The 12,699-nt window shown below is 36.8% G+C and overlaps 1 protein-coding gene across 1 annotated transcript in view; it reads left to right on the top strand.

Moving 5' to 3' along the window:
• Window positions 1–7,692, top strand: part of LOC150088385 (alpha-(1,6)-fucosyltransferase-like) — a 118,502-nt gene extending 110,810 nt beyond the window's left edge. Inside the window, exon 10 of the mRNA XM_090370143.1 lies at window positions 7,354–7,692. Coding sequence (XP_090226269.1) covers window positions 7,354–7,692 — 339 coding nt within the window. The remainder of the gene's footprint in view (window positions 1–7,353) is intronic.
• The last annotated feature ends 5,007 nt before the right edge of the window (window positions 7,693–12,699 follow it).

Genomic DNA, 12,699 nt, shown 5'->3' with positions numbered 1-12,699 from the left:
CATGTATGCGCAAGAACACTTCGCACTGAGGCGAGCCAATTGCTGAAATGAGAACGTTGGGTTGTGCTCCTCAAGGCCTGAATCAGATAGGCTTGGGTTAGCTTCTTTTCTGATAGACAACTCTGCCCTGACAACTTGCTAACCCTTTGAGGGTAGCAAGTTGTCCCACCCACATACCCCTATTTTTGCCCACAAAGGGCGGACTCCTCAACTTTCATTCCGCCTTCCTTTCCCCTCTTTCTGTTCCATCTTACCTATAACTCCGTTTAAGTTTCACTTTTTTTTTTTTTTAATTTGGCCTTTGTCAGGAAGCTCAGGCGACCCTGGCAAAAGCTAACCAGTGTATAATAAGCAGCCTGGCTCGCCTCTCAGAGGTGGTGGCAGGCAACGTAGGTCCCACTAGGGGCTTTGCGGCCAAGCAGCCAGAGACACAACAACACAACACAACACTACTCTCTCATAAACCAGACATTACACTTTTCTGGATTTTACAGAAATTCTGTCTTCACAAAGTAACATGGCGCAGATGTGGGAACCACCGGTGGCGCCTTCCACAAAACATTATGCTACTATGTAAAAAAAAAAAAAAAAATCATTTACAAGTGTTTGATGGTTACGTTCACTCAAGGTAGTATCTCGCTTCATCTAAGGCCTGACGTAGCCGAGTGGTCAGGAGCGAGAATGCATAGCACGCGTTCCTTGAGTGACCGGGGTTCAAACCCGTGATTACTAAATACGATAAATACTTCTATTGACGATTTATTGTAAACTCTACTGACTTGGTTATCGTGCCGGCGTATAAACAGAAAATTTATTATTTATTTATTACTATTCGGTCCCAAACTTGCGGAATTCCATCTGATACCACCAGCAACCTGGATTTATTTAAAAAGTGACTACACTGAGTGGACAGAAATCATGGAATACCTACCTATTAATGGTAGGCCCACCTTTCGCCCGATTAAGGGCAGTCACACGGCGAGGCATTCAGTCCACTAGTTCATGAAAGCGTTCCACAGGTATTTCCATCCATGCTTGCTGTACCGCTGTCAATAATTCTGTCGCATCCCTGAGTGGAGGATCCATAGCTTGAACGGACCTTTTCACAGTATCCCAAAGATGCGCCACAGGATTCAATATCCGGAGAATGGGGAGGCTATTCCATGGTGGTAAAATCTGCAGAATGCTCCTTGAACCAAGTTCTAGTCACCGTGGCTCTGCGGGGAGGCGCATTGTTCTGTTGGAAGAGTCCATTGCCCTGTGGATGCAAGATGACAATGAAGGAATGCAGATGGTCTGCAGGGATGGACACGTAACCTGGACCGTTCAGAGATGTGTCTAGATACACCAGAGGTTTTGCTGTGTAGCCAGTTGAACACGCTCCAGACCATTACCAACTATCTACCTGCCTGAACAATTCCTTGTTGACAAGGATTTGTTCGTAAATGCGTAGATACCAGATACGCAGCCTCCCGTCCGCTCGAAATAACTGGAAACAGGACTTTTCGGACCAGAAGACAGACCCGTCTCCAATCATTCAAGGTCCAGTACCGATGTTCTTTAGCCAGTTGAGGCATACAGTCCTGTGTCGTGGTGTTAGCAATGGAACTCTGATGGGTCGGCGGATCCCATAACCTATTGCAGCTAATGATTGCCTGATGTTCTTGGTAGAGACATTTCTGGCACCTCCCTTGTTGAAGTCGGCGGTGATTTGTGCCACTGTGGCTCTCCGGTGCTCTCCGGTTGGCTGAAACAATGCGAGATAGACGTCGACGGCCACGTTCATCTACCACCTTTATCTGCCCAGAGCGTCGCCCACGATGAGATGTTATTTCAGAAATGGCGTATTCCTGATACACGCAGAGCAATATGGCCTTAGTTGCTAATGCTCCTAAAAATCAAATAACAACAACAACCTGATACACTCTTGATACCGTCGAACGGGAACAGTGCAATTTCTGTATGATCTCCGCGATAGACTGACCCATGCGTCGGGCCCCCCGCTATCATCTTTCTTTCAAAGTCGGTTAGCTCACGACGTTTATCCATACGGACATCAAATTACCTTCTACGTGAATGTCGCGTACCTGCCAAATAGTGGGTTCGTCCATAAGGGACGACAGCGTCGCATTGCCCAGGAACCAGGTATCTCATGAATTCTGTCGTTTCAGTTTTTTTTTTTTTTTTTTTTTGTTAGTTGTTGGCGCATCAGCTTCTGTGGCCATAATGCACCTCCCAAAGTTTTTGCATTTTACTCTGATCCAAGCCCGAGGCGGGATTCGAACCTGAGACCTTTGGATTGCCAGGCAGGCACTTTACCCACCTGGCTAGCCCGGTCGGCGTCGTTTCAGTGTATAGGTGTGTATTTTTTTTAGTGTCCATCACTACTGTCCTTTGAATGGATAGCAGAGATTAGTGCGTAACTATGCCAAGGCAGACAATGCAGATAATGTGGTGCATTGGGACCCACGACCGAAAGAGAGCCTATGGCCCTCCTGCCCCAAATATAAAAAAATTTAATTGAGTAAAAATGTAAAATTTTTAGTTGTTTATAATAAAATTTGCTGTCTACGAACAATAATTTTTTCAAACGAAGCATATTTATTGTTAGCTAGCTACACAACACAATCGAAACTGCAGTGAATAGAGGTAGTAGTAGTAGTAGTGGCATGTGATGCAAGAAAGCAAGTGTATGAGCTTATGCAGAATCAGCCAAAAAAAAAAAAATCACACCATTCCCTCCAAATGCCTTTCCAAAGGTGAAATGGTATTAGCATCGCTGCTGTTTCCAGGGCAATTTTTAAGGATTTGTGACTGCGGGGGCCAAAGTCAAATAGGGGCCCGCTTATTGGGGGTCGTGATTATTGAGTATAATATTACTGAATATTTTCAGAGGACCCAAACTAAACTTTCACTAGGGCCACGTTTTCTAGTTACGATACTGTTAGCGATACTCAGAGATTTTGAATATTAACTTCATTGTTCCCACTCTTATCTTTCAACTTTGAGTTACAACTTACTTTGCGTATCTATTTCAATCAAATTGTCAATTTTACCAATCATGTTAATCTCTATTGCCTTACAATTTCTTTATGTTGACCAGAATTCACTCCTTTGATCAGTATTTTATTCTAAGACTCCAGAATAATACTGAAAATTCAATATACTGTATTCTCATACCTGGTTGTTTACATGATTTAATCATCCGTTATTCAGACATTTACATACTTTGGTGTCATCCTGGGTTAAAAGAAATTCATTTATTCCTGTACCTTGATTACATTCAGATTAAATGTAACCACCACCAAAACAAAATTTCTGTTCAAAATATTCAAAGCAATTTGAATATTGCTTTGGCAATCGTCTCAAGATGGGTTGTATTGAAAGTTACATGACGCAGCAGGCCATATGTTGGACACCACTAAAGCAGTTTTTCCAACCTTTTTCAGATGCGAGCCATTTTTATATTTGAGGTAGATGCCATGGCCATGGAATCCCTCACCCACAAATAAATGTTTAACGTGCAAATATATCAATAAATATTTTTAAAATATAATTATAGGTAGTCGTACTGTATGTCTCATCAATGTTAATAAGATTTTTGAAATACAGTATAAAATGCAGCCTTTTGTTGTTGTTGTTGTTATTGCAGGTTTTACGGCGCAACAGCAGCAGCAGCTAACTGCCATTATGCACCAAACAATGGTTAAAACTTGCCTATATCAGTAATATTACTTGCTTGCACCATAATATTCTGGCAATCCTAATTTTTTAAAATTTACTTGTTACTTATTTCAATTCTAGTTAAGCTCCCAAACATCATAGATTATTCAAAAGAAAATTTCCGCCAAATTGAAAACTGTACCAAGAAAAAAAAAAGTATGTATTTAAGAAATATATTAAATAAAATAAACTATCGGTAAGCTTCTATTAATTTCTAGTTGTTTCTTATTAAAGCAGGGGCGAAGCTACAGTATAGCAAAAGTAGGCAAAGCCTAGGAGCCCTACTTCACCAGGGCCCACAAACAGATGCAAGTAGGGGCCGCCGCTACTACGCTAGGGCCTATAGATAGACGCAACATGTAATGAAAATATTTTTCTCACTGAACTCCTCAACAATGTTATACATCTAGAATAAGAAAAGAATTCTTATATCTTATCGCCAAAACATAACAAACCCAGGCGGCGGCAGTCTTTATTTTTCTTTTACAAATGCAACTTTGTATAGTGATCACACACCCGTTCGGTTACTGTAATTGTATGCGTCATATCATATGGTGTTTGGGATTCCCCAACTGGACAGGAGGGTTGGCCCCACCGTATACGAACATTTAGCCATATACGGTGGTCAAAAGTTGTTAGTTCATTAATTTCAATTCAAGTTTGTTCAAATTCAAGTCATTATCAAAACAGCAATTGACATACAGAAATGTATTTGTTTATTATTGCTATCTGTATTTAAAATATAAAGTTTAAAATTAAATTAATAAAATTTTTGATTAAAAATGGATGAAAAGAAAAAGGGAAAGAGTGAAGCCCAAAAAGAACAGTGAAGAAAGCAAAAGAACAAGCATTCATTAAATTACCTAAATTAGATAATTTCTTTACAAAACACAGTAATGAATTATGCCAGAAAAAGGTAAAGAAAAGACCTGTATTGAATCGGAAAATGCGGAAAAGAATGCTTCTGGTGTAAATATATCTGTGGATCGTTTAAATCAAGCAGGTTCATCAAACGAAAACAATTCAACAATAATAGATATGCCGTAGTCGAAAATTAGTGTTGAACGCACTGCACCCTTTATTCCCTCAAGCGATCTTGGAGAATACGTAGACATCAACATTTCCGATGAAACAAAAAGAAACATTATGAGTTTGTCACCTCGGAGACCTAAAGGACCATTTCCAATTGATCCTGAACAACAAAAATAGAAGTTTTAGTGACACGTCATAATTCTACTTCAACGTATGGTCCAGTTCCTCCTTTGTGGTTGTGCTACTCCGGATTACGAGACTGGAAAAAATCTATCTTTTCGGATAAAAACTCACAGTTTCTCAACATCATATCGAGGCATGTGCTATGCATGAAATGTGGCAAAGAACGCAACAACTGATAAAGATCTTGAGGAACAAATAAGATACAGATCCTCATTTTGGAAAATGGTACTAGAACGGTTATTTCGGATAACGCATGTTGCCTAAAAATTCTTCAGCATTTTGCGGTCATCGGGAAGGATTTTCGGAAGATTACAACGGCAATTTTTTATCGCAAGTCATTTATTTTCCTACTATGATGATGTAATGAAACAAATTATTAATAAGCCATCTGGTTCAGTAACTTATTTAAGTCCCACTATCCAAAATGAGTTAATAGACTGTTTAGGTACAAAATTAACAAAAGAAAAGTGTTACATTCAAAATGAATTCAGCACTATTCTATTCACTAATTTTCTAATTCACTAATTGTATTACTAAAGATCTCACAAAAAAAGATCAAATAAATGTTATGAACGACATGTTCACATAATTCGCGACGAAAATGAAAAATCCAAAGATTTTGAAATTTGTGAAACGTTTTTAGGATTCTATGATATGATTCCACAAGGGAGAGGGCAGGAATTCGGTAGAAATGATGACGGATAATATACACAAACTAAATATTTTCATTGAAAAATGTTATGGTCAGGGATATGATGGAGCTAATGCCAAGAGTACGGTTTCTAATGGTGTGCAGTCACGTATTAAAAGGATCCAATCAAATGCAGAGTACATTCATTGTGCAAGTCACAATTTAAATTTAGTTATTAATGATAGCGTAAATTGTTGTAATAACGTTTCATCATTTTTCGACATTCTTCAAATTTTGTATAATTTTTTTGAAAATAGTATAAAAAGATGGGATCTTCTTTCTAAATTTACAGGGAAATCTGAAATTACATTAAAAACTCAACCCTACTCGCTAGTCTTGTAGATTACAGTCAATAACAGCTGAAAGTTCGTTTTTTTTTTGAGATATTATGAAAGCTTTGACAGAAATGAATCTTAAATCAACTAAAAAAGCAGATCGAGTCGAAGCGCGTAGAATAATGAAGCAAATGATGACATTTGATTTTATTTTCATTTGTATATTTTTGAATAACGTGATGTGCGAAATTAATTATGCTTGACATTTGATTTTATTTTCATTTGTATATTTTTGAATAACGTGATGTGCGCAATTAATTATGCTTGACATTTGATTTTATTTTCATTTGTATATTTTTGAATAACGTGATGTGCGAAATTAATTATGCTTCAAAAACTCTACAGAAGCATGATATAGACCTCGATGAATGTACTTCTGTATTGGACCGAGTCAGTAAAAACTTACAAAACATTCGAAATTCGTACAAACAAATTAAATACGAATCTGAACAAATTGCCAAGGAGTTCGGGGTAGATCCCAAATTTGAAGACAAACAACATAGAACTAAAAGACAGTACGATGAATTAGCTTCAGATTTTTTGTTTGATAATAGAGATTAGTTTTGTTTTGTTTTTTTAAATCAGTGTTTTTTACTGTTTTAGACAAAATTATAATACAAATTAAAAATCGTTTTGAAAGTATGAAGTTAGTAAAAAATTATTTTGCAATACTAGAACCGAAAAAAATAAATAATATTTCAAATCTGATATATTAAGTGAGTGTGAAAATCTGTGCAATTTAATCACACTTATTAAAAACAAGATTTATCAACAGACATGTCTATCAGACAATTTTTTATTTGACTTTTCAGAAATTTTTACTTTATTTGTGTTATTTTTTACCCTGCCAGCTGCCTCTGCCGAAAGATCATTTAGTAAATTACGAATAAATAGTAAAATATTATAAACGAAATGCTATTGGTCAAAGTAGACTGTGCAATTTTGCAATGTTAGCTATTGAGCTAATATGCCAGTAAAATGGATTTTATTGATTTCGCAAATGGAAAAGCGCTAAAAGTAACATTTTAACTTTTTTTTTCGTAAATTTATTAGCTATAGTATAATTTTTTATGTTTGTCAAATTGTATTTAATAAGTAGTATCACATTGTAATATTAATTTTCATGATTTTGATGTTTGTAAAATTATAAGGAAAATCGTAAATAAAATACATATTTATGTTATTAAAATGATTCAACATTTTTTTAATGTTATACCTAATTTAAATTTATTTTAATAAAAATAAGGGGCACAAAATGATTTCTTGCCTAAGGGCCCAAAAAACTTAGCTACGTCACTGTATTAAAATAAAGATTAATATAATATAATGAATATAATGCTTTCAAACAGTACGAATATGATATCTAGTTTACTCTTTTATTTTTTGCAGTTCTGCCGTGTAGCATATGAACTCATGTTGGGATCCAGATCGAACAGTGCTTCCTTTCCTGTAATCCATTCCATAGACATTCACTACCACTATGCATTCGTTAGCACGCCACTCCGCCAGGCAGTTTACGATCATGAAGCCTTGTCATTGGAAGAAATTAGTTTCCACAAGGGTCAAGAAATAAGAATTTCCGATTCCTTTTTTAGCCTCAGCAGGAACGGCAAGAAATATGATGGGCTCTTTGTAGGATATAATGGGCATACGAGTGGACAATTTCCTGCATACAAAACGATTAAAAAAATAGCATATTTTGATCCAGTAAATATAAGCCAAGAATAAATTGAAAAACGGAAGCACGGTTGGTCAGGTAATAATAAGTGTTTATGTTGTTTCTAGTAACAAACGCTACACGTTACAGATTCAGTCCAACAGCGGTAATCATAAGAAAAAAACTTTCGGTAGTGACAAGCAGAGGTATAGCTAGGGTATACTTAAAGGACAGAATTCATGGAATACCTGGTTCCTGGGCAACGCAACGCTATTCCCCCTCTCGCTAGTCAACGAACCCACCGCATCGCAGGTATGTAGGTACACTGCATCACTACATTCACTACTAAGTCTTTCTAAAATTCTGATGCCCCCTATGTAACATATACATATTTTTTATATTCAAATAAAATTTTATCTATAGTATTTATTCAATAGTGAAAAATATTTTTCACTATTGAAGTTTGCAGACGATACAAAGGTAGGCAGGGTTGTCAAGGACACTACTGACACTATGCTGCTGCAACAGGATCTGGAAAGGTTGAGCAGATGGGCTGAGAGGTGGCAAATGAAGTTTAACATTGACAAATGTAAAGTACTACACATGGGAAACAGCAACCCAGAGCAACGTATCAACTCTGTGGTACTACACTGATAGTGGTAGAGAATGAAAGGGACCTGTGGGTGGTTGTGCAGGCAGATATGAAGTTCTCTGAGCAGTGCAGACGGGCTGCAAGAGTAGCTCATGGTGTATTGTCAATAATATATAGGAATTTTTCTAGCAGGGATAAGGAGGTGATTATTCCCTTGTATAAGGCAATGGTCAGGCCACACCTAGAGTACTGTATACAGGTCTGGAAGCCTCATTTCAAGAAGGATGTAGAGCTGCTGGAACGAGTACAGAGAAGGGCAACAAGATTAGTGAATGGAACAAAGGGGTGCTCTTACGAAGAAAGGCTTAAGTTTTGCAAAAATTACAGTGTCTGGAGACTAGGCACCAGCGAGGTGATCTGATAGAGGTGTATAAAGCCTTGAATGGTTTGAGCATGCTCAATGCTGATGGGATTCTTCCTCTCGCTCAGAATAATCACCTGAGAGGGCATAAATTCAAATTGAGGAAAGACAGATGTAGGATAGACGTGCGGAAATTTGCCTTTAGCCAGCGGGTGGTTGGTTGGTGGAACAGATTTCCATCCCTTGTCGTGGAAGTTGATAGCCTAAATAAGTTTAAGGCTCAGCTGGACAGGTATTTTGAACGAACAGAGGGGTGAAGTGGAAGTGGTTTTTTTTTTTTTTTTTTTTTTGGCTGATGCTGCATAAGCTTGCTTTCTTGCATCAAATGCCTCTATTAATGCTAATGCTAAAGGTCCAGCACTTCAGAATCCAGAAGGAAGTATTCATTATCACGGCGCCTCCGTAGCCAGGTGGGAAGGAGCAGCAGTGCGTAGCATACGCTTCTTGATTAGACCGGGGTTCGAGCCCGTCACCACCAAATACGGAGGATGCGGAAAGGTCAGGGAATGACCACCGCATATTCCCAGAGCAATATATGGCCTTAGTTGCTAATGCTCCTAAAAACCAAATAACAACAACAATTCATTATCACTGCACAAAAGACAACTAACCAGAGCACCAGACCCAACACCATGAATCAGGTCCAGCACTCCAGCTGTTAGCCAAAGGTAGAAGCCAATTGTTGAACGCAAAAATTCTTCAGCATTTTGCGGTCATCGGGAGGGATTTTCGGAAAATTACAACGGATTATAAAATTTAATGTTATGTTGTAAAAGTTTATTTATATGTATGTATATTTTTTATTCATATATGTTGTTATGAAAATTACATTTCTGTTAAACTTTTCGCGCCTCCTTTTGCACTAGTCCCCGCCTGCCCAAGGAGGCGCGCCTCCAGTTTGGAAATCGCTGACATAGACCTTGATGAATGTTCCGCTGTATTGGATCGAGTCAGTAAAAAATTACAAAACATTCGAAATTCATACGAACAAATTAAATACGAATCTGAGCAAATTACCTAGGAGTTCGGGGTAGATCCTGAATTTGAAGACAAACGACAACATAGAATTAAAAGACAGTACGGTGAACTAGGTTCAGATTTTTTGTTTGATAATAGAGGTCGGTTTTTTAAAATCAGTGTTTTTTACTATGTTTTAGACAAAATTATAATACAAATTACAAATCGTTTCAAAAGTATAAAGTTAGTAAAAAAATATTTTGCAGTACTAGAACCGAAAAAATATGTCAAATGCTGATATATTACGTGAGTGTGAAAATCTCATAAAAAGTATTCATTTGTACTCTCTCTCTCTCCCCTACTGCCGATTCAATATTGTAATTTAATAACACTTATTTTAAAATTTATCAGCAGATTTGTCTATCAGACAATTTTTTTATTTGTTAATTTGAAAATATAGTGCCCTAAAAAGTGACTTTTCAGAAATATTTTACTTTATTTCTGTTATTTGTTTCCTTGCTCGTGTCAGATGCTCTGCCGAAATATCATTTAGTAAATTACGAATAATAAAAGATTATAAATGAAATGATGTTAGTCAAAGCAAACTGTGCAATCTTGCACTTTGTCTATTGAGCATAAATATGCCACTAAAATGGATTTAAAAGATATTATTAATGCTTTTGCAAATGTTAAAGCGGGAAAAGTAACATTTTAACTTTTTTCGTAAATTTATTAGTTATAGTATAATTTTTTGTTTGTCCAATTTTATTTAATAAGTAGTATCATATTGTAATATTAATTTTCATCTTTTTGATGTTTGTAAAATTATAAAGAAATCGTAAATAAAATACATATTTATGTTATTAAAATGATTCAACATTTTTTATATTATACCTAATTAAAAATTTATATTAATAAAAATAAGGGGCCCAAAATGATTTCTTGCCTAAGGGCCCAAAAAATGTAGCTACGCCACTGATTTCTGGTATTAACTATCCTGCAAACCTTTGTATCGTTTGCACACTTAGACATTACGCCTAATATACCTACATCAATATCATTAATAAATACAGAAAATAACAATGGGTCCAACGCCGAAACCTTGGGAACTTTACTGATAACATCAGTCAACGAAGAGCAGGGTCCATTAATAACAACTCTCTATTTTCTCCTATTCAACCATGCCTTTATCCACAGCAGGAACTTGCCTTTAATGCTACACTGCTCCAATTTGCGCCCTCGTGGGTAGCACAGTTGGTAGGATCACCGTTTTCCCCACACACTAGTTGGAAAAGACGTGAGTTCGAGTCCCGTCGAAGACGTCAGGAATTTTTATGGGCCTTTTTCACAACGTGGCAGAGGTAGTCGGTCTCAGGCGAGGTTAGCATGGTTTTTGCTCCCGGAAACTCAGGATTTTTGTCCAGCAAACAGAAAATCGACCACAGAGCACACACAATATACACGGAACAATATGGCCTTAGTCGCCGATGCTCCTAAACCCTATTACAACGACAACAACTAGCAAGCTCTATTAGATGATGTCACGTGCCATCCATGATGCATCACCCTAGTGGCAGTATACATTTGTGCCACGAGCCCAGTACTCTGTACTATTGCAATGGCTAAGTTTTCACAATTAAGACCACGTAGGAAAAATGTTGCTGCTGCGTTGACTGCAGATGGACAGTCTACGCATGAAATAGTTAAAAAGGATTCACTGTAATCAGTCAACAGTGGCACGTTTATTATGAAAATTATCAGAAACTGGCAGTCTAAACAGCAAAAACGAAGTGGACGTTCACGAATATCTTCTGCAGAGCAGGACAGATTTCTGGTCCGTATGTGTGTCCGAAACAGAAGATCCTCCTCGACAGATCTCAAAACAGAATGAGAGAAATATACAGGAGTAAAGGCAAGTACTGATACAGTACTCAGACCCTTTTCTCATCGGGATTAGCAACACGTCGCTCCAAAAAAAAAAAAAAAAAAAACTTTTGTCACAAAAAAAAAAAAAAAAAAAAAAGCCCATCGTGGAAGGTGTGCAAAAGAGCATGCTAGTTTGTCTGAAGATCAGTGAAAATGTGTCATTTTTTTGTGATGAATCAAAATTCAACTTACATGGTTCGGACGATCAGCAGACTGTTAGACAAAGAAGAGGAAAAAAATGTTTCTTTTCGTCTGTATCGTCTCCACAGTGAAACATTCTGCATCTTGTTGCATTTGCTTACCTCCAGCAGTTACTGAAGATGAGCAAATGTTTGTAATATCGAGCTATCAATTTATTTATTTAACTGACTGATCACTTTTCGTAAATGTGAGGAAACCGAAATCAGTCGTCCGGCCTCCGACTCATATTTTCCCCGCAACTGACGGTATGGTAGTTTCGCCACATTCGAAATTTCTTCTTCGTTAGATCGAATATTAGAATCAGAATCAAACTGAGAGATTATTGTAATTACTCTTGAGAGTAATTTGAGTAAAAAAGAGATTACTATTGTTTAATTTAATCTCTGTTAAATACTAAAGTTTAACATTTTTATTTAATCATTATTTTTCCCCTGTAACGCCTTTAACTAAGTTCCTAAAATTTTAATAATATCTAAACTGAAATAGAGCAAATGTTATATATTTCTTTAATATGAACTAGAAAACTTTCTTTCCTTGAACCTTACTTCCATTCTATCAGATATATGATAACGTCTACTTAAAAAAAAAAAAAAAAAAAAAAAACACGACCAATTCTATATCGAACAAGATTACGTACAGGAGCATCTGCATGACTAAGGGCGTTTAGATAAACACTTCCTTATAAATACTTTCTCACCAAACACTACTTCAGCAAACATGTCGGATCTTAAAGGAAAAGTTGTGCTGATAACAGGTGAGATTCATTTCTACTTTATTTGAATTTCGTGATTATTTTTTTTATTTATATATTTATTTCATTATAAAAAGGTGTGCGGTATCTTTTTAATTTTGTGGTAATCTATAATTGATGTTTATTTAGTACCTCTATATCAGCGGTTCTCAAACTTTCTGAGCCCACGCCTCCCTTGACCTGTAAAATTTTCCCCGGTGCCTCCCTTGAAGTAAAGCATCTATAATTGT

The sequence above is a fragment of the Mastigoproctus giganteus genome, chromosome 3, assembly GCF_048544385.1.
Source record: "Mastigoproctus giganteus isolate SK-2022 chromosome 3, ASM4854438v1, whole genome shotgun sequence".
In the NCBI taxonomy this organism is placed as follows: Eukaryota; Metazoa; Arthropoda; class Arachnida; order Uropygi; family Thelyphonidae; genus Mastigoproctus; species Mastigoproctus giganteus.
This window is presented reverse-complemented; position numbering and strand designations above follow the sequence as displayed.